Source organism: Myotis brandtii, unplaced genomic scaffold (genome assembly GCF_000412655.1).
Source record: "Myotis brandtii unplaced genomic scaffold, ASM41265v1 scaffold17, whole genome shotgun sequence".
Lineage (NCBI taxonomy): Eukaryota > Metazoa > Chordata > Mammalia > Chiroptera > Vespertilionidae > Myotis > Myotis brandtii.
The window spans coordinates 8,246,275-8,271,690 of NW_005356259.1; the positions used below are offsets into that span (position 1 = coordinate 8,246,275).

At 40.9% G+C, this 25,416-nt stretch overlaps 1 protein-coding gene across 5 annotated transcripts in view; it reads right to left on the reverse strand.

Annotated features, from left to right (window-relative positions):
- The window catches only part of CREB5 (cAMP responsive element binding protein 5), a 389,564-nt gene that overhangs the window by 88,809 nt on the left and 275,339 nt on the right, over window positions 1-25,416 (reverse strand). For all 5 annotated transcript variants that reach the window (XM_014537001.1, XM_014537002.1, XM_005862956.2 and 2 more), the window contains 2 exons: window positions 7,664-7,790; window positions 2,323-2,433 (listed from right to left, as the gene is read on the reverse strand). In XM_014537001.1, the coding sequence (XP_014392487.1) occupies window positions 2,323-2,433; window positions 7,664-7,790 (238 nt within the window). The remainder of the gene's footprint in view (window positions 1-2,322; window positions 2,434-7,663; window positions 7,791-25,416) is intronic.

The following is a 25,416-nucleotide window of genomic DNA, read 5'->3' on the forward strand; positions in this document are numbered from 1 at the left end:
TGCATTCATCAAAATAGCCCATGTGTGACCTTCGGAAAAGTCCTTGAAAACAGTGAAACAAGAGTCTTAGTTGAAATCTGGAATTCATTCCAGTCTTACACAGGAAGAAAATTAGGCATAGAACAACAAAGCCTATAGTTCTGAGAAACCTGGGGAGGCTCTGGCTGACATGAAAATCATCGATTTTTTTTCCTTCACTACTTTGTTTTCCATAAAAGCTTTCATCTAAGTAACCAAAGCTGCTAGAAAATACTGTAATGTTAGTAGATGGCAAGCACTGGTTTCACCAGTGAATAATGCAGGCAGAATAAGAATAGAGATGCTGAGTAATATATTAGAAGTCACTTACTTAACACTTTTGCAAGCTACTAAGTAAATGCTATTCTTCCAATATAAAAGTGGCGAATGCTACCATTTCCCCCTGGGTTAACATATTGGCAATAATGGGATTAGGCATGGAAGCTTGGGGTAGAGAGAATAGCTATGTTCCCTAAGCCCCCAACTCCATCATAGAATTCATTTGCCTAAATATCATGGATCTGGAAATATTTATTCACTTAGAATGTGAATCAGCAGAGGAGTGTGCTTGCTCAGTAAATTAAACTGTACAAACATTTGTGGGGTAACACTATTTTTATAAGTACAGACCAATTCCCTTAGTCGCCAGCTGATAGTACTCACTATTAATTTGCCATACCATATGCTTTTATTTCATATGCATAAGTAATCACAAGCCTGTACTCCCTTTGGAAGCATTTTACTTCTTTGCCAGCAAGGAAAAGGGCAGGACACTTTGAGTCAAGTGGTAGCATAAAACCCAGTGAAAATCAATTGGCAGGGAAATTTGGTTTGGACTTATGTTTGAGAATCCACCTCAAGTTTGTCTGGGAGGCCCCTCAAAAAGGATTCAGACCTGAACCAAACAAGAAGATTCAGAAATAATCCAGCTGCGGGAGGGGCGTAGGATGCTCAGACCCAGAACACATCTTCATACACATGAATAACTTAATTTTTTCTTAAGTACCTTTACAGTTCATTTTTTATTTTCCTTTAAAAAAAAAGTAAATGGCATTACTCTGGTCTCCAAAACTGATGCCAGTTTGAACTATACTCTGCCAGCAAGTATTTGGTTTGGCTCTGCAGGGCTTGAGTTGAAAAAATATTTGCCGATTCCAAAAAGATTTAACGAGCTTTGCTGAAGATGCCGGTGCCATTTGGCATGTCACATAGACTGTGGCACAGCAAAGAGAACTTCTTGACCACAGATTTTATTTGCCGGAGGTAGCCAACACTGGGAGTTCCATCGCTTCCTTGGGTCAAGAAGCTGCAAGTCAAATGAGTGAAGTTTCCAAGAGAAAATGACCGAAGAAGACATTTAAAAAAAAACCAAAAAACTTGCTGCCATTGAAAATGAACTCACTGGGTTTTGATAGCTAATTTTCAGAACTGTCAAGAACATCCTCATACCAGCCATCAAACAAGGTCCCTAACGCTGTCAGTCAGCAAACCAAATAAATCTCCAACTTCTCGCAAAAAGACCCATTAGCAACACATAGTCAAACCTTTTGTTGTCATTGGATAGCTTACTAATTGTGGTGTTAGAATTTGAATGAGGATTGAATGACCTACTTCAAGCAACTTCACTAGACAAAACCAGCAAATTTACTTTATATTGCCAAGTTGAGCATGCGTTGCTTTTTATTAATATTTAGAACATAAATGCATGAATCTAGCACTGGGATTGGGAAGACTGACCTTACTGCACATAAGTCTCTTATAAAAGTCACTGAAGGCTGTCACCTGAAATCATGTGCTTCAGTTACTCTGCACTGATCCTCTCCAATCAACGTCACATCTGACAACTATGACAAAAAACGCAAAATATTCCCATCATAGTGTGTGCTTAGAAATAACATGCATGTATAAATGGGTATGGGGACAGGGCGAGAGGCACTGAAACTGTGACCACCTTGAAGAAGAGAAACACGGGATTAGTTTTAATTTCAGGTTATGAGTAAATACACACATACTTAGGTGTATCCCACTTAACTGCTATGGATCCCCCCAAACTTCTCCATATCTCTTTCACTAAGGCCACGCACTGATCCAATGCTCATTACATGATCATCTACTTCAAGGTTCAGTAACAAACAGCCTCCAAGAAAGAGCCAAGCTCTGCACACAACCTTTGCACAGAAAGACCTATTCACCACAACAAAGACGAAGCCGTCTACCTGACTTGACTGAAATGTGGAAGCCAGAATAGGAATCAAAAGGAAAACATCATGCAATAACAAAAGAGTGATTATACGTGTTATTTACCATTTTGGCTTCTGAATGCATCGGCTGGACTTGGGGAGAAGCACAGGGGTTGCTGAGATTTGGACCCTGCATTCCCAGGAGGTTGGAGTTCACTGACATTTGTCTCTCCATCTAAGACAAAGGAAAGCAACAGAGTCAAGAGGCTGAGGAGGCTGTCTAGGCCTTAGACAAAGCTGCATTTTTCTTTCAAATGAATCGTGTCTAGTTTCTTTGAATAACTGCGGAGAAAGTCTGTGGTTTGGTGAAGGGTAAGCAATGCACTCCTGAGCCTTGAACCCAACCACATCAAAGAAACACCCAAAGCTACACCTTCTATAGAAGATGCCCCAAGCCAAACAGAACTACCTTGTCATGTAGATCATTTCCAAACAAAAGTATGGAATATTTTCACTTTTGCAAACCCTCCAACTGCCACGAATTATATTGATTTTTATAGCTATGAAGAATAACATATGCATAGAAAAATGCTGGAAGGCTATATAATATACCAAATGGTTATCTCAGGTTATCTGTGGCTTTCCCCCCCATCCCTAAATTTCATACAGAAACATAAATCATTTTAGCAATAAGAAAAAATAAAATTAATTTTGAAAGCATCTCTGGTGGGTCTGCTTGTCGTTCTTCCTCATAAACACAACTGAAAGGACCCAGCCAGGTATTTGATCCTCTGCCTCCAGCACATGTCTTCCTCCCTATTAACCTCCTCATGACTACACAGCTGCTGTCTCAGGCCTCAGGGTGGGACCGGGCCGGTGGGTAGGAGAAGAAGGCAGTGGAGGGTTTTGATGACATGATCCACCAATCCCACATTGTCCTGCTAACCCACTATGGTGTGTAGCATCAATATCATTCAAAGAGCTGCACTGAATTCTGGCATTTTTGTCTCCAGGGTGTTCCTGCTAAAAAGTAAATATAGCAAGATCTCTATTTCAGTCATGGGAGAATGTGTCTGATGAATATTTTCTGTTTAGCAGAAAATTAGCCCCTTTCAGAGAACCAAAATAAAGCAAATATACAGGTTTGGGCAAAAGTAGATTTACAGTTGTGAGTACGTAAAAAAAGTTTATTCTTGCATTATTTATTAATTATTGTATTATTTTCCATACAAAGAACTGTAAACCTACTTTTGCCTCAACCTCTACTTTATACTGAAATCACAGAAAATAATGAGACATTCCTAGGGGGATTCTTCAATGCAAGAGTTTTTCCATTTGTTAAAAGATGGAAACGAAAACAATGGTCGGAAATTTTAGGGAACCAGGTTTCTGCTCAAAGTTAGCCTAGGTAGTGTAGTCTTTGGTAAATACAGAGCTCCTTCTCACTGAAGGAAAGCTCACAGAGGAGAGTTGGGAGCGATAGTTGAACTAAATGACCCTTTAATGTCCTTTCCATTGTTGAGGTTCTGTGACTGCAATTCCTGTTGTGCCCACTCCCGGGGCAGGGCGTGGCTATGACACTGATGTGTGGATTAGCAGAGGTGCTGCTCAGCTTCTCCTGAATGCCTGGTTGACACACCCCTCACTGCAACACCACCACCCTTACCTTAGCCTGAATTAGTTCATCTGTATCAACAGTGTGTGGATATGTCAAACTGTTCCAAAAGGAGCTACTGAAAGAATTTCCTAGATGTTCTAGAGCACACCTGCAAAACCTTTTGAGGCTTTACTAATTCAGTAAAATAAAATATTTAAACTCATATCACCCCAAATTATTTTTTTATCCCAGCTGGTGTGGCCCAGTGGTTGAGTGTCGACCCATGCATCAAGAGGTTGTGGTTCAATTCCTGGTCAGGGCACATGCCTGGGTTGCGGGCTCTATCCCTGGTGAGGGGTGTGCAGGAGGCAGCCAATAGATGTTCTCTCTCATCAATGCTTCTCTCTCTCTCCTTTTCTCTTCCTCTCTCTTTCTCTCTAAAAAAAAATTAATAAAAAAGATTTTAAAAAAGATTTTAAAAAGGTAATTTTAAAAAATCATGGTAAAATATACACAACATAAGAATTTCCATTTTAACAATTTTAAGTGTACAGTTCAGTGCCATTAACTACATTTGTGTACTCTAATTCTTGTGTGTGTGTGTGTGTGTGTGTTCTCTAATCCTTACATCATGAAGATGGTTCTGGAAAATGCTTATTACTGATAACTCCCACTTCCAGAGGCTGGGGAACAGGACAGTCAAGTAACATTTCACCCCTTTTTCCAATAGATGACTTTCTCCTAGAGAGAAATCAAGCCCAACTCAGTTTTTGCCCTCAGTTTTCCCAAGGAGATCTTTGGAACGTCCGGCAGTACAGGTGACTGTCAGACGTTCCCACACTGCTAGCCCTTCATGCACTACAAACCTCAGAGCAGCCGGTTTCAGCATCTGGATCCCCAATCCACCGTGCTTCCCACTTTTCGGAAAAATTATAGTCTATGACTATTTCTACCTCGTGACTCACAAATTAAACAGAATTTTGAAAACAGGCTGACTTCTCTATCTAAAAAAAAAATTGCATATTTCCCTCTAAATGATTATAGGGTCAGGAACAGTCTCTTCAAAACAACTCTTTGGTGCTCACTAATAAGGCTCTGCACTGAGCCTGTGGCTTTGAGGAGCTGGCTAGAACAAGGGGTCAGAAGATGGGGGAGGCTTTGCATTGTCCGTAAAACATCCAGGTTAAAGAATTCACCTTTTTTTTTTGAGCTTTTTTTTCTCCCTGTAAATACACTGGAGAACGGAAGCTAAGATACCTGCACTTCAGGGGGCTTTTGTAATAATAACTGGATGTTCATATCCCCAAATTATTTAAGCATGTGACTTTGAAGATAGAATATCACAACCCAGTGAGCTCCTTAAAGGCAATGCCTGCCTTGTTCCTCACCCCATCCCAGAATCTAGCATAGTAGTTGGCCCATAGAAGGTCCTCAACAAAAGTTTGTGGAATGAGTGAATGAACAAATACATCATTTTGTTTGAGACCCAAGGCTCTGTGAAATGTGTGGCATAATAGCATGTGCTACCAATCAGTTAAAAGTCTCACCTGCACCTGCAGACACAGACCTTTTTTATACCCGGAAATCATGGTTTTCTGTGGCAGGAACTCTAGAAGATGATGCTCAAAATGCCAGCATTATAGCATCGGAGCTGGTGACTTGATAATATGGAAGAAAAGACCCAGATTTCTAGGTCCAGTAACTTTTAGGATATGCTTTTTAGAGCTTTTATATGAATTTCCATTAGTTACATCTACGTCACTTTCGACCTCAGTTTCTCAACCTCAGCACTATTTACAATTTGAGCAAAATAATTATTGTTGTGGTGGCTGTTCTGTGCATTGTAGAATATTTAACAGCATCCCTGGACTCCACCCACTAGATGTCAGTCACTGCCCCCACCCCCCGCCCCAGTTGTGACAATCAACAGTATTTCCAGATGCTGCCCAATGTTCTCAGGAAGCCAAATCACCCCTGGTTGAGCATCACTGCTCTGGACTGACACTACTGTCGTAGCAGCTGCTACCTGTCCCTGACACGGGGTTGGGAACTCCTGTGCAGGAAGCATTCCTGATTTTTATCTACACTGGCTCTGCACCATGCACATGATTCTTCGTTTCTATTCTGAAGCATCACCAGGAGGTCAAGTTGTACAATGAAGTGATGTGGCACAACAAAGAGAGGCAGGAAACAGGTGCTAGGTACCTTTTTTCTGGGCCCTTTCAACCCAAGTGTGCCACATTTGTCCCTGAGATTGGTACACACTTGAGTCAAATGGAAGAAAGGTCGCTCAGTGATATTTTTTGAACAATGCATCAACTTTCTGAGAGGAGACTAATTCCTTTTTGAGAGGAATTTAGAGCCTAAATGGAGACGGCATATGGTGGATATCTTCATGCAATTAGTTGGGTTGAATAAAACCTGGGTTAATGACATTGATGGTGCTGTTTTGCTTCATCGAAAGATGTTTATATTGAGGAACGTAGGTGAAGTCAGCCAGGTCATCTGACCCAATTTTGCAAAGACTGTTTCTAGCCTGAACTACCTGATACATGCAGTGGGCAAGTCCCTTTCTCTAAACTGGGGCACCAGGCCCTCCTCATTCCCTTCCCACTTGGATAAATGAGCAAACTGCTCAACCTGCCAGAGCCGAGCTGCTCAGTGTGAGTTTAGATTTGGGTTCCAGTCACAAATCTTCATTCATAAGCTGCGTGACATTGGGCAATTAGCTTTACATTTGTAAAATGAGTGTCAACATTCCCACAGGACTGCTGTGATAGCAAAATGAAATAACAAAGGTAGACAATTCTTTAAAATACTCTGCAAGGCACTGCTGATACCGGTGTGAGAGGGCTTTAATAGAATTGTCACACCACTCTAGGGTTTTTGAGAACCCTTGTGGCCCTGTGACTAACACCAGCCACCAAATGTCCACCAATGCAGAATGCCAGGGAGGATGAAGAAGTACAGGCAGGGGATCCCACGGAAGGAGAGCATGGTTCGCTCTGGAATAATCTGTGTCTCCCATCTATGTCCATCTGTTGTTTTCAAAGAGGAGCAGGAAAATATAATGGTGATGAGTGTAGACGTGGGAGTCAGACTACCTGAATTTCAATCCTAACTCCATCACCTACTGGCTCTGTGACCTTAGCCAAGTTACTCAGTTTCCTCATCTGTGAAATGGGGATAAGAACAGTGCATACCTCATAGGATTGTTGTGAGAAAGGAGGGAACATACATATCGTGTAGATGTTAAGAGTGAGCTCTGGAGCAAGAATGCCTGGGTTCAAAACTCAGCTGCTGTTTCTCAGACAAGCAAGGTACCTTCACTCATTCAAAAAATGGGGACGTATTAGTACCTACCTCCTAGGATTGTTTCATGTGTTGATAAAGTGCCTAGAGATAACTAGCACATGAGAAGCACTTAACAAATGCTGTGAGAATAATTAAGAGAGCATGGCATGCATGACTACATGTTAGAATTATATGTAGTACCATCGTTATTATTGGCATTATGATTACTCTGAGCCCTGGCCAGACCACTCACTGTCAGTTTAAGGACACTCTGTAAATAGCCCAAGTATAGACTTTGGAGTAGTCATAAAACATGTCTCTGAACAAATCCCATTCCCTGGGTGTGGCAAGTTCACTTGTCACCAGTAGGGAGGTGAGCCTGTGCCTCACCAGGGAAGCACTGAGGAACAGGAAAGCCAGCAAGATGCTTGGGACGGACAAGCAGGCCCTCAAAGCCACTTGCACACAGCTCAGCTCTCTATCCAGCGGCCACTTTCTCCCCAGGCAGCCAGAAGCTCAGTTTCCCTTCCTTTTTCAAATGGGGCAAGACTGGGAGGAAGTGAGGAGCACTTACTGGCATCAGGACAGCAGAAGATCCCGGCATCGTAGGGTTGGGCAGGGTCCCGGGCATGGAGGCTGGCATGGGCTGTCTCTGTCTGTTGTGGATGTGTAGCAGAGAAGATAGAGAGCCTGGAACAGGCCTGGGGACAAGGAACGAGAGAAGCAGATGTTATTCCTGATGCCCTGGGCAGGGGATTCACTGCCAGTTTCCCCGGGACCAGAACCAGCGGGGGCAACACCATTATATGCAAAGCAGATCAAATCTTCTGGTGGGAGCCACATAATTGAGGATATTAGGGAAATAATAACAAATAAAACACAAGTCTGGCTTCCTTTGCTGCTTCCTAGTTAATACATCAAATTCTACTTCATTTCCTGACCTCTGTTATCTAACTGATGTTCAATAGACAACAAGTTGATAAATCTTCTAACCCCTGCATCTTATCATGGAGACTCAGTGGTAAAATCCTGCAGTGACTAGGAAGTCTCTGTCCTCTGGAGGACTTTAAAACCAGAGATGTGTGTGCATGTGTTTATCCACACTCTCATACACCTCTGCCTGGAAGCCCTCCTGGCTTGGCTCTGGATACATTCACACTGTCTGGATTTGCAGAGCCAGCTTCATTCACGAATTCCCAATAGAAATCTATTTTGACTTTTTCACTGTTCTCCACTGTGAGTGGAACAAAAAACAAAATCCAGGACACAAATGAAAGCAGTCGGGTTGTGTTCAGGCCACTTTAGTGGGACAAGTCTGGAGCCCAGCCCCCAATTTCCAACCCCTCATTTCATAATAACTTGAGGTGTGAGGCTGTTTGACAGAAACTGATTTTGACCTGACCTGCAGGACTTGGGTAAGTACACTTTCCTCAGGGGAGTACATAGTTTGAGCTTTTGATTTAATTTGCCAGAAAATATTTTAAGGGCCTTAAATTAATGAGCCAGGGAATATGGGGCTGAGGGTAAAAAGGGAATTATTTGTGTTTATTAAAAATGGCAAACAAGTGACCTGCCTGATGCCCTTGCTCTGGGGAGTTGTATAAATATCAGACCATGAAGTCAAAGACTTAAAAACAAACAAGTAAACAAACCCGCCTCAGGACCTCTGAATGGGTATGTTAAACCACCTTATCCTGAATGCCACGATAGAAACTATTGCTAACAAAATGAATACATTTGCTTTAAAAAAATAAAAAATCCTCATGTTAAACTTGCAGACAGAGACGGTCTGTGTAGGCCACAGACGGTCTGTGCAGGACTGCGCTTCAGGAAATGAGCCCTGTCCAGAGACCCTCCGAGCAGCGCGATGCCTCCTCTCTGGGGCTCATTCACCTCCCGTGGGTGACTCGTGGAGAACTGGGAGACTGAAATGGGGAAGAGGCCAACACGCTCTGTCTTCGCAAGGCTGTCAGAATTCCAGAGAAAATCCACTTTTGCCTGATAGCTCCTTTGAAAACACAGCGAGCTATCAGCATCTCACACATTATAAAAGGATGAGTCATAAATTAGTCTATATTGATATGTTTAGGAAGTTGTATAAATGAAAATAGAAAAGAATATAAAGCCTTTACACTGTTTGTATAGATATACAGAGATTACACCCAGTTTTTAAAAATAGAATGTGTGTGAGTAGTTACATGTAAGTAGTTTGTAACAACCAGATGGGTGTTTTCAGAAAAGCACATGGAGTACTTGGCTATTCCTTGCCATGTGCCCTGGGGACCTCTGGAGTATGGATTAACAGTAAGGCCTAGGAGGGCCTCTGAAGGCCCGTCAGCTTTTCTAGTTCCTAGAAACTCTGGGTTTCAAGTGCTCTGGAATTCGCCAACAGGTGTAACTTCCCCAAGTCTTATCTCATTCAGAGGTAGCTACATGGAATCAGAGAGGTGTACCATGTGGCTCAATCAACAGACAGTGCTCATTTATATTCTCGTCTTAATGTTTTGTTTGAGACATTTACTGAAAATAAAATAGCTGTATAAAACTATATCATGCTTAATAATTTTCAGTTCCTTTAAAGATAAGATTAATAATCTGAACTCCCCAGTTTCATGAGAAAGATTCATTGAGAGTATTCCTACAGATAGCTAATTATTCATCCATCCACTCACCCTTTCACCTATAGACCTATATATCCATCCAGATAGATAGATGTGCATATATGTACATCTCTACATGCATTACATATATGTATGTAGGCTTTTACCATATGTCTGTTTCCCTAGTCACAGAGGGAATAATACTGCCATTATAGACAGTTAAGGAAAAGCAAAAACTATTATAGGAAAGTCAACTAAAATTTTTTATTATGTTGATTGGCAATATCATCCTCATGAACAAAGGCAAAATATATATACTATCACCATTTCCATTTTATTCCCAACATATTAATAGAAATCTGGTTATAAGTTTTCATTGATGTTTTCTTTTTAAAAAGAAGTCAATTAAACAACTTAATGGTAATTCGAATGGAGATGCTGAAGTAATTAAATTTAAAACAAGTTTTCATTCTTCCCAAGACTATGGGAAACTCCCAGTGGTATAGAATAATTGGGGAATGGTATGTTTTATTCAATGTAATGTTCTTATTAGGTCAGTAATTTCCACACATGCATAAATCTACTCGGTTTTAAAATATCAAGTATTCCTTCATTAATTAAGGCTTTCAAGGTACTGGGTTCTCTTGGGATTAAAATAATAACTACCTAATGATGCCAATCAGACCAATTAGCAACATATACTTGAAGGAGAAAATTGTTATTTGAGAACGCTGTATGCTTGGACTCTAAATGATTTTGAATTATTGTTTTACATAGATTCTGTAAATAATTTCTCCATCCCCACCTACAAAACTGATGGAGTTTTCTAGGCTTCTTGCTTGGGCTTTTAAAACTACAAAAGCTGAAAGGAATAAAAAAAATCTATGTCTATCCATCACAGGGTATACAAAGGACTAGACTGAAGCAATTGTGTAGCTTGGCCCAGGAAATAATCATTTGTCCAGAATAGTCAGATCACTGAAGCAAGAGTGGTAAGAGAATAATTGCATTAATTAGTTCCCCTTGTGTATATAGAAATAATTATTTAATACCTTGCACTTGCATAAAACTTTTTATATTGCACTTATAAATTATTTCATGTTTTTCAAAATATCTTCACCTTCATGTGACTTGCAACAATGCAGTGTGGTAGGGAGGGAATATTACTCCCATTTTCTCAGGAGTAAGCTGAATTCCAAAACATTTACATCTGCCCAAGGTCAGATGGGTTACGAAAAGACGCAGGATTTCTATCCAACTTTGCAACAGAGTATTTCCTCCACCACACCCTGATGGATCCCGTAACAAAGTTATTATTGATTTTTTTATACTAAAATAAATTCACAGTCCATTTCCTTTAATATTCACCCTGCTCCCTGGACTTTGTAATGAAGTAGTAAAATTCTGCAATACTGCTAATATGAGAAGTCACTCATCCATGGGAAATTATGTTTTCTTCCTTTAAAAAGAAAAAACCAACAAACGTCCCAAACAACACATGGGTTAGACTCTGAAAATAAGACGGCAAATTGCAGTAAAGTTGTGAAAACAAAGGCCCGACAGTCTCTCTCCAGTGCAGGCTTGTTGCCATGAACTAATAATTCCAGACTTTGAGCAAGCCGAGCCTCCTTTTTAATAACCATATGCCTCTAGGTAAAGCATTTCTACTAAAAATTATTGAGGCATGGAACAAGGTAAGATGTGTGAGCTCATATTGGATTGTTCAATTACTAAACGGAGTCCCGTAGCATTGAGAGTTTTCCAATGTGACAGATGATTCCTCTTTATACACTTGTATAAACATAATGCTTACGGCTGAAATCTATGTAAGCTTTTCTTTCAATTAAAATGTCAAGGATGACAGACTGTGTTTTCACTGTCTTTAACAGAATGCTAGGTGCCACAGCAAGCATTTTCATGTCCTCGTTTTTCCCCCCAAAGGATGTTTTCCAGTCTAGGGGTGTCTGAGAAGCAGGGCTGTGTCTGCTGGCCCTCCTTGTCCTTGGACGAGCCCAGCTATCTTTAAGGAGCTAAGGACCAGTGCATTTGTTTGGAAGGTCTGGGAGGGTCACTGCAGACTGCTCTCCTTTCCCAGGTCTTCACAACATTTAGGACCTCTATTAACCTCTCAGAACACACAGATCTGCCACGTGTGTGATCAGGCAAAGGGAAGAAGCAGACAATGAAAAAAATTAGGTCAGAAAATGAGAAGATCAATGTTAGCACCTAAATCAGATAATAGACATCTAAGAAACCTTGAGCAGATAAAAAAAAAAAAAGAAAAAAGATAACAACTAGAAGACCTGGGGGAGGGGGAGCAGAATAAGAAAAGCTTCAAAGCAATAAAATGGAAGAAGGGTGTGCAGGAAGCAGATGAGCCAGAGGCCAGGGTTTCTGACCTGGGGAGAAACTGCCTTAGCCATGGGGCTCTCCCCTTCCTCACCTGGTTAAGGAGTGGACAGGCCACCTGGAAATTTCTTGAAACTAAAATTCAGATTCCAGGCCTTGAAATAAATATGAGATGCTCTTAATCTATCAAGACTATCTGTTCCATTATGATAAAGGTTTTCTCCACTGCTCACGGATACATTCACCGTGGTTAATCCAGCACCTGACTCAGAGTAGGTGGCTGCTGTCTATATTAAATAAAATAGAGCCAGTATAGCACTTATTAATGTAAAGAGGACATTTGAAATGTGAATACACCCCAAAAAGAAGGTGTTCCTAAAAGATTAGAGAAGTTGGGAAATAAGGATCCAATACATTCTGCAGGGCCCACAGTTCTTTCTCATTTAAATACAACATAATTTCACACAGACTAGAGAGAGCTTCTTGCCAGGATCTTTGCATTTGCGAATGAAAAGAACCCCGTGCTTCCTTTGCACCTTCTTACATGAAGCGCTATGGCCTCACCTAGGAAGTTAGTTTCTGCCTGGGAGGCTGGAATGCCAAAGAGGGGACACAAACTCTTAACTCTCAATAGAAGGCAGTTTGTAATGAGAAGTGCTCATTTACTCATTCTTCTCTTAACTGGAAATTTGTGTGTTTTTTTAAAGAATAGTTTTGATTTTTTAGAGAGAGAGGAAGAAGAGAGGGGGAAGAGAGAAACATTGATGTGAGAGTGCAACATCAATAGGCTGCCTCCTGCAGGCCCCCTACTGGGGTTGGAGCACCCAACCTGGGCATGTGCCCTGACTGGAATAGAATCAGCAACCTCTTGGTGCACAGGATGATGCCCAACGGAGCCACACCATCCAGGCCTAACTGGAATTTTAAAAATCCCATTTTTGTAAAGAAAGTGAACTGTCAGGATAATCAGGTAGAATGTGAAATGGAAAGACAACAGAGCTAATTATTTCCATTGGTCATGATTACATTGTAAAATGGGGTCCATGGGCGCAGGAAATGGTCTGCCACGGTGGAATCCCAGCTCCATCACTTACTAGCTGTGTGACCCGGGGCAAGTCACCTGGCCTCTCTGTGCCTCAGTTTCCTCAACTTTAAATGGGATAATTGAGCTATTTACCTCATGGCATTATGAGTTATCACATCTTAAATACACTGAATATGTTCAATAAAATTTGTTGTTTTTGTTAGTTGTTATTCTGAAACACAGATCAAAATAGCAGATTAATCACTAAACTTCAAACAAGAAACTACGGCTTAAGGCTGGGACCCTACAGAACACCAGTCCTTAGCTTTAATTAAAGAACTACAACCTAACAAATATCAAAATGCTTCAAACTCCTTGCATATATAAGACATTTCTTTAAAAACCCAACTCTTGCTTGGGTTTTTAAAGAAAGAAGAGGCAAAAGAACTCTTCTCACCCACAATTTTACAGAATTTCAAAATGACTTCAGATTATTTCTCAGAAAGGATCCATGAAAATATTTCCTCAAAATGGAACCAAACTAGTTCCCCAGAGATCAGTTCTCAGTATCTTGTTTTTCGTGAAAATAATGACAAATTCCAACAGAAGCAATAATTTGGGAAAACAAGAAAGCTATCTGGCCCGTATTTTAAAAGACATCATATTACCCACATCTTTTTTTTGAATGAGCTCACACTCTGCACTGCCTCACTGCCAAATTCCTGAAATTGGATGGCAAATACAATATTTCCCCTTTTAACAAGTGAGAAATTTAAGACAAATAAGTAGAAATATTTAGCCTGAGAAAAGGCACCAAAATACCAGCAGAATTCAATTAAAATGGGTATTTTCCCTTTCAAAGCTTTCTTATGCTCAAGGGAGGACCACTGCTAAAGATCTAGGGTCTTTCTGTAAGAACTGTGCCCACCCCTTTCCTTTGGTGACTGACATTTAGGTGTGCTGAAAGAGAATTGTGCCTTAATATCTATATCCTGACCCAGTGATGGCGAACCTATGACACGCGTGTCAGAGGTGATACGGGAACTCATTTTTTTGGTTGATTTTTCTTTGTTAAATGGCATTTAAATATATAAAATAAATATCAAAAATATAAGTCTTTGTTTTACTATGGTTGCAAATATCAAAAAATTTCTATATGTGACACGGCACCAGAGTTAAGTTAGGGTTTTTCAAAATGCTGACACGCCGAGCTCAAAAGGTTTGCCATCACTGTCCTAACCTCTGCCTGGTCCCCTGGGCCTCATCCTATCCTAAAAAACTAGTAAAACTGCCAATGAAAAACAGCAAATGCTCCAGCTTATCAGAGATCCCAGTAAGCCCATCTCCTTGTGACAGAACTTGACCCTGCTCCAAGGCCTTGTACCTTCTGGCTCCTCTCTGCTCCCCTCTCCCTGCCTCCCTGTCTCCCCGGCTGCTCATGGCCCTGGACTCCTCCATACATGTGCCATAGTGACTTTCTCCCAGATTCACGGAAGCCTATCTCCCTTCTAGCCAGAGAGCCTTGAACATAAGTAATCCTCACCACCTTCTTTGGGCAGCCACACTAGGTTAGGGCCTCATTGGGAGTGATCTCAGTGCACCCTATACTTTTCCCAGTAACACTAATCACCATTTATTCAATCAATGAATCCATGAGTCAATCCAAAATCAATGACACACCTAATATGGGTAAGGGTCAGACCCTGTACACTCCTATTTCAGAGTGGAAAACTGGTTTGGCAACTTAGGCCATTTGCATAGTAATTCATTTACAAATATCCAATTGGTGACACTATGATGATAGATATCAAGGATCTCTTCAACTAGCAATGGACACTGCAAGAAAAGTTATTACTAAATTATCTTTGCTAACTAATGAGAAGAACTTAATTGATTTACAAGTCATAAATGAAACTCCAATTTACCGTAACAGTCTAAAGAACCCATGTTCTTGAAAGCATAAATGGTTACCCCCTAGGTAACCTGTACTTTTAATCAGTGCCCCATAGATTAAACTCAAGCTTTCTGATATATTTGAGACTCATTTGTTTTTTGCATCAATTAAGTTAATTTCCATTTGAAATTCAGTTTTAGGCATTTCATAGGAAAAGACCAAGAATAATTCAGGAATGCTCATCTGTCTCCAATCTATACGATGTTTTAAAAATTGGATGCCTGCCCTTCAATAAGGTTGCGCTTTATAGTGTTCAGAGTTCTGGGCTCAGGGGTACCAGTTACACGCACACCAGAGTCAGCTGAACATCTCCTTTCTGCCTTGCACTGACTTATCGATATAGACAAGAACACTTTTGGAGTCATTATCACCAGGGGTGTCAGAGATTTAATTTACCACACAAGATAAATTTGGGCCTCTTTTCAAATCAATTTTGTACTACTAACATCTTTATTTTGTAGATGTAGTGTCTGATATCTTGGAAATGGAACTTCTTTTTCTTTAAGTGAAAGCCAGGGTTGCGAGAGCGCCAAGGGTAGTAATAAAACGCAATGCAGCTAACAGAGCTGGCTTCTGCCGGAGCTTTGCTGGGTTTATAGTATAAATGCTGCATCTTGTCAGGCAAGACGCTCACCCACTCATGCTTTCAAGTGTTTTACACAGAGAGAGCAGTAATAGGAGGGGAGATGCAAATTTACGGCCATTCTTTTAAGACTATTTAATCAATCACTTTTTTTTCATTTTTTAATGACTGATTTCTGTACCATTAATCTGAATTCCTCATGCAGTCAGCTAATTCATTTAAGTTAACCAAAAACATGGTTGGATTGTTTTCTGATGTATACTACTATTGGGGGGGGGGGGGAATCTGTTTTCAAAATCTTATATTTTTTCCTTGTAAAGAGCTAATGGCTCTTTATAAAGACCCTTTATAAAAGACCCTAAATGCCTGAAGAGTTTGACTTGAGCCACGGGTCAGACTTAAAGACACGAAGAGATGGCTTTTCAATTAGCCAATAACTTCTCAGTTGCATCAATTATTCACAAAGTTACCCTTAGAAAAGGAAAGTAAATGCAGATCAAAAGACATGCAATAAAAGATGATTTTGAAAGCAGGCTCAAATAAATGATTTACATCTGGCTACATGTGTTTTAAAAAATTCTTTATAGAGACATATCTCTAAGTAAAATGTCTTCCTGTTTGTGACTTGTTAATAAGCTTCCCCCTTGCTTCATAAGGACAAATAAGGAGCCCTCTGATTATGAGCCTGGCCATTTACATGTGATTGCTGCTTGCATCCATTCACCATAAGTGAATAATTCATGAAAACATCCACTAGCACATTGGCCTGGATGTTCAGGAGAGGCAGAGAGCTCTCTGAGTTTGCAGATACAACCCCTGCCCCACCCCCAACTCTAAAGTCAGCAATTTTATTTTGGTTTCTCCTGGATTTTCAGCTTGTCAATTATCAAATTTTAACGAGTAATTTGTGGTGGAATCCACACCCATCACAATCCCCCAATACCTAGGTTCCAAATACACAGCTTAATTTTGTAGTTCTAACTGCAAAAGACTTCAGCATGAACAGACGAGGGGCGGGAGAGGGGCCGGCTTCTCATGTAGGAACAATGATCCTTTTAATTAGTCTGAAGTAAAGGTTTCCCTCTTTTGTGCTCTAGAGTTAGTCATTTGTTACTAAACAGAGTAACATCTCTTAGGAGAGGTAGCTCAGGTCTCTGAATAAGCCGTTCTGTCTTTTAAGGAGGTTGCCATCAGCACATTAGGGCTGGGTCTATACTGAGCACTCTGAGAATAACAGAACTCCAAATCGGTGAGCTGCCAGGAAAAACATTTTCACTACTGAGTAGTAACTGCCACCTGACCCTACCTGCTAAAGAGCTAAGATAACATTCCCTAAGTGCCTGTGTTGAGCGCTATGGAAGGTTCTGTCTGTGGTGCCTGGGATGGTTAATTTCACGTGTCACGTTGTCTGGGCCACGGGATGCTCAGATCACTCAGGCAACCTTTACTCATCCTGTGCATTCTGCAAGGCTCCCCACCAGGTCACCCTCACTAATGCCTTTGTCTAACCTCTTCTTGAATCTCCAGGCAGGCTCCCTTAGGCAGTTTTCAAATACCTCTCCTGGGAGACCAAATTTATGATTCTATCTAACCAGCCACTCACCAGTATTATTTCAGCTCTTTAGGAGGTGGCACTAGAAATTATTAGCTCCACAAATACACTGGCAGAAGAGGGATGTGTCACTGTGTGAAAGGAGTGGCTTGGGGCAGCTGTGATGGCATGCATAGACTATGCAATGTTAGGCTGCTAAAAGCCCAATTTTTCAAGTTTTGTTCTTAATGATAACAGAAATGCTAAGATGATAACTTGTACGCCAAGGAAACACAGACAAGTCTTGGCAAACTCCTCGGTTATAACTTAGCAGAGAGCTGAAAACCATGGCTGTATTCAAATCATCAAAAACCAGCCCAGCCAGCATGGCTCAGGGGTTGAACATCAACCCATGAACCAGGAGTTCTTGGTTCAATTCCCAGTCGGGGCACATGCCTGGGTTTGGGCTCAGTCCCCAGTGTGGGGCATGCAGGAGGCAGCCAATCAATGATTCTCTTTCATCATTGATGTTTCTATCTCTCTCTCTTTCCCTTCCTCTCAGAAATCAATAAAAATACTTAAACACACACACACAAATCAACAAAAACTACAGGATTGGCTGTGAGATTCTAAAGAAATCCTTGTTGGGCAAGGGCTGAACATCATCAGAGAAAGGAGGAGGGGGCACATGGAGAACTTGAGAAGGTTCCAGAGATGCACAGAAAAATACGCAAAGGCCAGAAGGAAAGTCCTAAGTGGAAAAGTAAAGGGAACAAGAAGACTGGGAGAGGATGATAATGATCTTCAAGTTTCTAAATTACTATATTCAGAGAATGGTGACCAGTTACTCTCAAGCGCAACCAAAGCAGAATAATAACAATAATAAAACAGCAGCACATGGGATTTCAGTCAGAAGAAAGAATAGCTCCCAAGAACGAATAGTGTAAAACAATTAAATGGCTTACTGAGGTTTTGGAATTTCCTCTTATTAGGCTCTTAAAAAATAGATTCGTCCCCATCTGGCACGGTTTCCAGGGAGGAGGAGAAACTGGCAGACCTCTCAGAGTCCTAAATTAGGTCTATTATTTTCACTTATTCCAATCACAGTGGCTGACAGAAATGCTAGAGATAATGCTGGCTGCCACCATTCAGCAGCAAATGGAATAAAGCAGCCTCGTGGGGCTGACAAGGCGTAGGCTTTGGGCTGCCCAATGGCTCAGCCACAGACCAGGAGTGTGTGATCTGGGCAAGTCATTTAACTTCTCTGATTTCTGATTGGCAAAAACAGGTCTCTTATGCCCACTTGGTAGGTATAATGTGAGGATGGTCTGATAATCGTATATGAGATAACATTCTCTGTGTGCTTGGCCCTTGAACGATGATCAGTGTATATTCTATTCAAGAGACAATCTATTTCAGGTAATAAAATTGCTAGTGTCATTTTAAAACACAAGTAAAGCTATATTTCTCTACATTTTGGGGTAAAGCAATTTGGGGAAAAGGCCCTAAGCATCCAGCCTCTTGGTGGGATCTGAGTGTCTTTTCCATTACTGAGGACCCTAGTGTACCTCAGTGTACCATCTTTTTGGGGAAACCTGCTCTGATTCCTCTGAACCAGGCTCGTCCCTGATACAGAGAGGTTTGTTGAATGACTTAGTGAGGTTGTCTCACTGATCAGGGTCTCTCATTTCCTGGCAGCAGTATGCCCATTACGTATCCATGACAGGCCTCTTTTTAAGGGTCAGGATAACTTTCAACACTATCCTGAAGGAACACTCGACTAACAATTGGCTTGAGCTAGGGGGCTTGGGGGAGGGCTCGAGTTTCTAGGAAACTCATGTGTCCTCCTTGTGCAAACTTTCCGGAGCTGCTTTACAAGTTCTCCCACTTTGCAGGAGTACTTATCATGAGCCTAAATTGATATTCATCTGAAACACTTAATAAAATAATAGCAATAAAGTTCATAATAATGATACTTGGCATTTACTATGTACTTTGCATCCAAGGATCTCAAAGGGCTTTTTCAACCAGGCTTTGCTATTTTCAATGCAACTCCTGGGCTGGACATACAAGCAACCTCTGAGTATAGCTTCCCTGTGGACTAAGTCGGTTCTTTCATTAGGTTCTGAGATTGAGGTGGTGGCCATGCTATGTGCAGAAACACACCCACTACACACAAACACCCACCGACATCCACATGCTAAAAGACAGAAGTGCTATAAAGGCTTTTGTTCCCAAACACACTTTTGTCTGTATCAGCTGAGTCAAACTTTGGAACCTAGGTTTGCCATTTTGATGGACCTATCTTATTACAATAATTTTTCCAGTGTCCTTCTCAGTGTATTTATAAGTACAGTTTGGGGCATCCACATATGTTCTTTGAAGGCACGAAGTTTGAAAGGGCTTAGTTTCCCTTTAAGTTCATTCTGAAGGAAATTCTGTTTAGGCTTAAGTGATTAGTTAAAAGCCACACCAGGGTTCATACATAAAACATCTCTTCTCAGGCACTTTCCCTTCCCTGGTGGCCTTGCATTTTGCCAAAGAGAGTGACTTGCTCAGTTTCCCATATTATTCCCCTGACGGTCCTGTTCCTACTCCCAAACAAATGTGGTATTTGGGGTTTCAAGTTTAAAATGTAACTTGGTATCATTTCAGATGTCTTCCTTCAGCTTATGAACATCTTCCCCAGAGGGACTTGGGGTCTGATTTTAATTTGTGGTAGGGTTATGGTCACAGTAAATGTCAATTTAGCTATCGACAATAAGTCCCTAGTAGACTAGGAATGGCAAGTGCCTGACAGTACATTTAAAGGACATGCACACATTACCCTGTGCTCCCAGGAGCTGACTCGTCCCTAAGAAACCCTCCGCTGGTCTGTGATGACAGCTTGGCTTCTCCTCGAGCCCCTGAAACTTGATTGCTTACCAGAGGAAAAGGCCAGAGTGTACTTTCCCCGGATGTGCTGATTTGAAGATCATAAAGCCTTACAGAGAAGCACCTGAGGCCTTCATCACATGGCCTTGAATTTGAGCACCCCCACAGGAGCGTCACTGCCTCAGCCACTGGTTTGCCTGGTGATCCTGGGCTGTGTCCTCAAGTCCTCACAGCTTCCGTTTCTTCATGAAGAAAAAAGGCCAAGCCAACACATTTCAAGGACCTTTCCAACCCCAAAATTATATGGTTAGAGCTGACTTATGGAGAGGCTGAGAACTATTTATTTGGGGGAAGCAGCTGTCAGTTGTGAATTTCCCCAAAGCTGGGGACAAATGGGAAATTCGTCTCTGGCTTCTCCTGGACATTCCCTTTTTCTTAAATAAAGCAGGCTGCAAAGGTCTCCGAGTACAGGTAACATTTAGAAAAGTACCAGGACTCCTGAGAGGTAGGGGAGGAGGCATTTGCTTCTCAAATATGAACAATGATCCTTTTAATTAGCATGAAATAAAGGTTTCACTCTTTTGTGCTCCAGAGTTAGTCATTTGTTATTAAACAGAATTAAAATCTCTTAGGAGAGGTAGCTCAGGTCCCCAAATAAGCAGTTCTGCATTTTCAGTGTGTGTCATCGACCTGGGGTTCTGAAAATGACAGAACTCTCCCAAATCGGTGAGCTGCCAGGAAAACATTTTCACTACTGAGTAGTAAATGCCAGCCGACCCTACCTGCTTTAGAGCTAAGATAACATTCCCTAAGTGCCTGTGTTGAGCTCAATGGATGGTTCTGTCTGTGGTGACTGGGATGGTCTTTCATGTGTCAACTTGCTGGGCCACAGGATGCCCAGGGAACTAATTAGACATTATTTCTAGGTGTGCCTGTGAAGGTGTTTCTAGAAGAGAGCAGCATCTGATTTGGTGAACTGAGTGAAGCAGACTGCCCTCCTCCAGGTGCTGAGGTCTGGAATAGAACAGAAACGGGGAGAAAGGTTGAATTCTCTCTCTCTCTGCCAGACTGACCGAACTGAGATATCAGTCTTCTTCTGTCCCTGCCCTGGGTCTTACATCACAGTTCCCCTGGCTCTCAGGTCTTTGGACACGGACTGAAATTTGCACCACCAGCTTTCCTAGGTCTCCAGCTGGCAAACAGCAGATCATGGGATTTCTCAGCCTTCATAATTGGTGGGAGCCAATTCCTTATAATAAATCTCATTTTTTTGATAGGAGTGAATTAGTGGAATTCAGGCATTAACTTTGATATCCTTCATTCTCTACTGCCAATCATTCACCAAGTTATATCCACTCCACCTCAAAATAGGCCTGGAATCCATCCACTTGGCTCTATCCCCATTGCCAAGATCCTGATCCAAAACACTAAAACACTATCTTCTCTCATTTGGTTTTTCCAACAGTTTCTATCTCCAGTTTTGCTCTGCTCCAATCCAACCTCTGCATTGCAGCCAGAATGATCTTCCTGAACCAACAATCTAATCCTGGTATTTCACTGCTGGACATTCTTCCATGGCTTTTCTTAGTATTTAGTATTTAATAAGATCATCCCTTAAATGTTCTGGCTCTTTGATGTCTGTAGTACCACACTTTCCCACCTGGCTGAATATGTTTTTAATCCATCCTAGATCCATCATTTCCTAGAATGTGCCAAGCTCTTTCATACCCCAGATACTTAATATGTGCCACTGTCTTTGCCTGAAATGTTTAGCTAGATCTACTTTTGTTGATCAACTCTTATTCATCGTTAAGTCTTGGTTGAATATCACTTTTTTAAAGTTTTCTCTGACGCCCAAATTAGAGTTGTCTCTAAGTTAGAGGGTCCTGTAGCTCCACGTACTTTTCCTTCATGCTATTTCTATGATATGTTTATAGTTATGATTATTTATTTAGTGTCAGTTTCTGCCATTAGACTCAGGCCACCCTGATGAGAGGGTCTATGTATCTTTTCACTGCCAGAGGTAAGGTCATTGGGATTTCTTTTGACCATTGGAAAAATCTTTGCTTACTTTCTGGGGTAGTCTACTCCGTTTGGATGGAGGAGAGGGTTGAATACCATGACAAAGCTGGAAGCATTTCTAGAAGTTAAGAGGGTTGATCCAATATGAGTACCAGCGTATCTGCCTACATGCTATTAGTAACAGATCTCCCTTTCTGAAATCTGAGGATATTTTTCTTGATGGGTACAAGAGCAAAAATGCCAAATGGAAATGTTCATTCCAGGACTTACAATTTTGGTTTTAGGTTATTGCTGAAGCATTCAACTGTTCTTATTCTAGTTAAGTGATTTCCATTGTTGCCAATAATTTCAATGGTTGAAGGTCTCCAGGGGGTTAAAAATCAGAACTTTTATGTAAGATTCCCAAGCATCAACTATATATGCCAAACAAACTATTTAGTTAAAACTGGGCCTGAAGAGCAATAGTTACAAGTGCCTTGGACTGCTTTCCTTATAAGGCAGAACATTGAAAAAAGATCTGGATTTTTACTCAAAAACAAAGTAAACAAAATCAATGATTTCCAAGTCCAGTGTGGCTGAGAGAATTCATTTTCTTAATATGGAATGGGCTCAGGAGTGATGGGGCAGAGTGGACATACAAGAATAACTGTCTACTGCAGACTTCTGGCAAACTCTTTGGAGTATTGGTCCACAGCCAGTGTTTTTCTTCATAAATGAATTCCACATCTTTATTAAGTTAAGTATTTCTCTTTTTTTATTATTTGAAACATACTTTAAATATTTTGTTTTATGACGTCCTGGAAATTGATACAGTTCCTTCCAGATCAGGGAAAATGGAAAAATCAATTAATTTTTTTTTTCATAGAGAGTGATTACACAAAAATTATGCCCCAATTTATCCATTACTATGAATATCTTTTGACATCATGTGTGAATAACTCAAGACAACCACAATTAAAGCTGATTGGATGCATCATTTATTTTCGCAGAAAAGCCCTAAATGATTATTAAATAGAAATATACCCTTTGTGTGAGTTGATCTGTAGAAGACTATATAGTAAAAATTATAGATTTCAAGATACAATTAGTCTTTTATAGAAAAAACCTCGGCAAGAACAAACCAAGACACATCAAAAGCCTGAAGTGAGCTCCTAATGCCAGATCTTCCCACACAAACAAGTTACCGTTCGTAACCCAGAGAATGAATCTTATTAAAATGAATTTTATTGACATGGATGGCATTTCAAAGTTGGCCCATTTACAGATGAGTTAATTGGCTTTACCCCAAAATGGAGGAATTTTAGAGCCATTTAAAGCATAAGAATCGCTGGTTCTGAACACAGAGCAGGGCTAGGGAGAGAAATGAAGCCCAGCCCTGAGCAGAAACCAGAGTTGCCTTCCTCACTCTTCAAAACCACGTTCTCAAAACCTCCTAATGGGTTTCACTGTTTTCTTTTCCGTGCTTATCATAATCAGGGAACCATACATTTGCATCCCTAATGGACCCTTTTCAAAAGTGTGTTGACATTTCAGTAGGTTTGGAATAGCTCTTAATGCTTCTCTCAATTTGGGCGGGTGCCCACAGATCTCCTTATATGGGTTTCAACATATAGACTGTCTGCTTTACTCACAGTAATTTTTTTTTTTTAATCCCTGGGAACCTATCTTAATTATACTCTTAAAAAAGTGAAAACTCAGAGGTCAGATGACTCAGAAAAGAAGCATCTAGCTGGCTATCCACACGCAGGGCAGTGTGTTGACTGTATCTGTGAACTCAGGCACGAGTCAAAAGTACCATCCCTTGTGTGGTCAATTCATTTTTTTTTTAGCTTCTATTTTTATCAAAAGGAAATAGATATAAATAAGACCATCAAGATAAACATAGGGTAGGGGAGAAAGTTGAAATCAAGTGGGGAGCTGTTCTAAGCAAAAACTCCACTGCATTTTATTCCTCTCATTTCCCAAGAAGACTTGGGACCCAGAGGGCCCTTAGAAAGGTAATGTAGGTCCCATCTACTTTCTGTGGCTTTGATCAAAATTCGACCCAATAGAAACACAACTGAAATTATTTTTTTAAGTTTTTTCTTAAACATTTACTCAGCTCCTGCTATGTTTCAGGAACTGTAGTGGGAGCCTGGAATGAATAAAAGATCATCCCTGTCTTCAAAAAACTCATGATCTATTCAGAAAAACAGGCAAGACCTGAACCCCCCCACCCCCCGAAAAAAAAGATATCTAATCCCCTGGGGGTTTCAGGGGAGGGGTCCTAGAAGAGGAGACACAGAATTGCTCCAGGAAAGATGAGAAGATAGCTCTGCATTGCACGTGTGCACATGTGCTCATGTATGTGTGTGTGAGTGAGGGACAGGGGATACTGGTGGTAGGGGCTCCAAGCCCAGTTAACCCTCTGTGCAAGGCAAGGTGGTGAAAGTACTTCAACACAGGCTGAGAAGAGAGTAAAGAGTTACTGTTGCCCACAGTTGAACATGAGATGAAAACAATCTCTTTAATGATAACATTCCCTATCTAGAAATAGATGCGATTTGATGTGCATCCATTCATGCCAACCCCCTTAGAGATGCCAAATTGGGAACTACATCCATTTAGACTTTTAAGACTCATTTTCCAGTGTTTCCTGTAGGTGGCTGAGTTAAGAGAACCATTTGACAGACTCGACTGCGGAAATTGGGTCCTTTTTGAATTATGGTGTTTTGGAATGAAAGGGAGAGAGAGATTTAGGGTAAGTGGGAGGGAGGCATTGGGAGCTCTGGGCAGGGACTCAGTATTTTTCAGAATCAAAGGAGCTCTTCCTGGCCCTATTATCCTATATTAAGCTGCATTGGAAAAGTTAAAAATGGAGCCAGAATTTGCCCCTACTTCTTCTGATTCTGAAGTCTTTTTCAAGACAGAAAGTTGTGTTACTGAGTTTTCTCTCCAGTACTGTATTTGTAGTTTTCATTTATTTTTTACTTTGAGCTCAATAAATATACATAGGCATGAGATGAGGGGTATGTTTTAGCACTCACTGTTATGTAGTGTTTTCATCAGAGGTACTGAAAGTAGCTTTCTGTGTTTCTGGTGACTTTACTCTCCCTTTTGGGTACTCCTTTTTCAAGAAATTCATTATAGTTCCTGGAAAGTCCTATCTTAAAGTATTATGTGAGATGCTGCACTAACAAGATAATAAGTACATTTCCCCATTACTTCCAGCATAGAGTGAAAACACATTGATTTAAAGATAGCTTTCTTTCTCGGTCTACACTGACTTGAAACCTTTTGCAAAATATATTGTTGTCCCTAGTTTCTAAATTGATATTGGAAGTCACTGAATGTACTGTTTCTTTCAAAGGGAAAGAAAGAAAGGAAGGAAAGAAATAAGGGAGGGAGGGA